This window comes from Brassica oleracea, chromosome C3, assembly GCF_000695525.1.
Source record: "Brassica oleracea var. oleracea cultivar TO1000 chromosome C3, BOL, whole genome shotgun sequence".
NCBI lineage: Eukaryota > Viridiplantae > Streptophyta > Magnoliopsida > Brassicales > Brassicaceae > Brassica > Brassica oleracea.
In genome coordinates, this window is record NC_027750.1 from 54,133,058 (window position 1) to 54,136,014 (window position 2,957).

Sequence of the window (2,957 nt, forward strand, 5' to 3'; positions counted from 1 at the left end):
CCAACTTTCAATAGATGATTATACACTTTCATAACTGTTAACTTAAACACATCTATTGTAATTCAACATAATGTACTGTATATTTCTTCTTATTCATTGCTTTTTATTCACATTATTTCTTTGAAAGAAGATACAAAGACAAGGATTTATTTGCCAATAACTGTACATGGCCTTTCAAAGTTTACAGATTTTTTAGTTTAAAAGAAAAAAAAACTTTTCCAATTTAAACTCACCAAATATGTATCTTTGGGGGAGAGAGAGACAGAGGAAGTCAATATAAAGTAACTGTCAATTTGAATGACTTGCAAGTCACAAACATATAAGAGAGTCATATACCATTACTAAGTAGTTAAAGAAAAATATCCAAAAGAAAAGTCCTTTTGCCCTTGCTCAGCTGTTTCACTTTGTTGTTGGTCCAAGGCTCTCATAGAACAAGATGTAACCATGATCAGTATTGCTCGAATACTCCTGAGACGATCCAAAGAACGTTTGCACTGCTGATTCTTCAATCATCTCCACGTTCTCATCATCAAAGAATAGCCAATGGTTATGGCTTTTCACTAGGCTCACGTAATGGCCATGGTTCGGTCCGCTTCCCACGTGAACCACCACTGCAAAGAGCGAGTACTCGACGTCTGTGTATGGCTCCACCGTGTTGCTCAGTTTTAGCTCCAGAGGGAAGACGACTCGGTAAGAGAGCTTCTTGTAACGCCCTAGCTGCTCCATGTACTTGAATCGTTTTAGATGGATGACTAAGATGTGTGGTGGCTTCTTGATCTTCATCCTCTTTTGTGCTTCTTGTAAGCTGCAAGAAATGAACAGCTGAGGAATTTAACTTCAAAAAGCAATGGGGGGTGAGAGTAAGAAACCAACATCTTACCTGCAGCATTTGTCACAGAAGAACTTGTCCTCAGCGTGAAGAGTCTCTGTGGAGCTGAAGTTTTTCAAACAGCTAGTTATCGAACTGTTCTGCTCGATATCAAGGCTTAGATCTAGGAAGGTTTCGTCTCTTGCTGTCACTGTCTCGCATCGTAGACACCTGGTCTCGTTTGTAAGTATGCCCTGCGTACATATCCAGAATTAAGATTTAGCAAAACAATTGCACTAATTAGTCACAACTTAGAAGGAAAAGTGAATGGACCTGAAAAATGTTGTGCACCCAAGTAACAACTGGCTCTTTGTGCACACCATTTACAAGGGGAGCTTTTGGTCCGTTTGCAATCTTTTCAGGGGATGATGATGATGAGGTTTCGCGTTCAGGTTTTGTAGTAGCTTTAGCCTCTTTCTCCAGGATGTCAACAACTTCGTTTAGCAAATAGTTCAGGAACTCATGTGCATCCTACATGACAATAGTAATTGCCAGTTTAACGAAAAGTGAATATTGTCTTTGTAAAAGACAGAGGAGTTTGGAAAAGGACCTGGTGCATATAACTCCGGAACAGCTCATTCTGTTTCTTCAACCTTTGTACGAATCGCTTAGGCGCAATAACGCCTGTTTTCTTCTTCTGGGAACTTATCTACGCAATGGAACACAACATCATATAACAGAAAGTCACTACCACTCACGCAATTATCAGGGTAGATGATAACAGGGTATGGACATTAAGTGATACATTTCATTCTTGAAGATAACTAACAAAAGACACACCAAAAAAAAGCACAGAATCTACAGTCCAATACATAAGTAACACGTTCCTATCAACTTGATTTCCTCCATTAATGATGTCGAGTGAGAAATCTAGTAAACAAAGTTTTCAAAAGAGTTACATATTCCGCAGATGAAAGATTTGAAGCAATGACGACCAAAAAAAAAGCCAGAACTCATAATTACCTGAGAAAATAAGTCAGCCAGGCAAGTCATAAGATTCTCTTCAGAATCTGCGACGCTTTTATTGCTGGTATAGTAATCGAGCAATTGTTCACGAAAGGGAACACAAAAGTAAAGAGCCTGCACCAAAGAAAGGGAATATATAAAAGCATTAACACATAAACTCCTTTAGTTAAGATTACAAGTCAACAATAAAGTTAATCAGGCAAAGGCTTTCTCTAGTGGACGAGGAGCACATTCACATACAACACATAGCACACAAAGAGAGATCAAAATTACAATAGAGCAGATACACAAAATGGTCTCTGAAAGATTCGAAATTTGTGTATAATAATAACACCTTCCCCCAAATCATAGAATCATCCAAGATGTGAGTATAAACATAACCAATTCAAGGAAAAATCGAATCACGCACATTTACAGAGGGAATCACAAGCAGGAGAGAGATTAGAGAGAGGAAGGGGGACCTGCAAAACGCTGTTGCAGTAACAAGTGTTGCCGAAATTCTCGAAGCCGAAGTAGCGCTCGCCTTCGGGGAACTGGTCGCCGAGAGCTTTCTCGAGTTTGGACCCCGCGGCGCCCATCAGCCCTAGAACTAGCCTCCGTATCACCGTTTTCTCTGATCGGTGATTCCAACTATACTTTCTTATCTGCCTATTGTTCGATTCGATTCGATCGGATGATTTCTTCAGATTGCGAAGGAGCCTCTCTCTCTCTCTCTCTCTCAGTGGGCGAAGGAGAATCGATATTACTGCCCTCTGGAATATTATAAAGGAGATAGAGGTTGACGATAAACAAAAAAAAAACATCGAGCCGAAATTGCAAATTACACCTCCTAGTTTTTTAAATGTCATGAAATGAACGTTGATTTATAATATGTGAAATATTACCCCCACATGTAGAGTTTCTTGTAACAACCAACTTATTCGATTCAAGTCATTCTCGTTATGTTTTATATTTATATACTCGTTTGTGCTCTATGCTCTCTACTGCTTTGTGCAGTTCTCAGATGGGAACCTTGGTTACCCGTTGGTGGATCCATCTGTCCTTAAGCTTCAAGCTGCCGCAAGATGTTATGTTGTTCTGGAATTACAGACTATTTTACCTCGTTTTGAGGATGTTGCACACC

At 39.5% G+C, this 2,957-nt stretch overlaps 1 protein-coding gene across 1 annotated transcript; it reads right to left on the minus strand.

Annotated features, from left to right (window-relative positions):
• Positions 1–205: 205 nt before the first annotated feature.
• LOC106328355 (ubiquitin carboxyl-terminal hydrolase 3-like) lies at positions 206–2,576 on the minus strand. The gene is made up of 6 exons (XM_013766787.1): positions 2,296–2,576; positions 1,832–1,948; positions 1,419–1,517; positions 1,142–1,339; positions 881–1,062; positions 206–805 (listed from the first exon to the last, which is right to left on the minus strand). Exons 1-6 carry the CDS (start codon positions 2,410–2,412, stop codon positions 400–402), a joined length of 1,119 nt encoding a protein of 372 aa, XP_013622241.1. The 5' UTR covers positions 2,413–2,576; the 3' UTR covers positions 206–399.
• Positions 2,577–2,957: the final 381 nt, after the last annotated feature.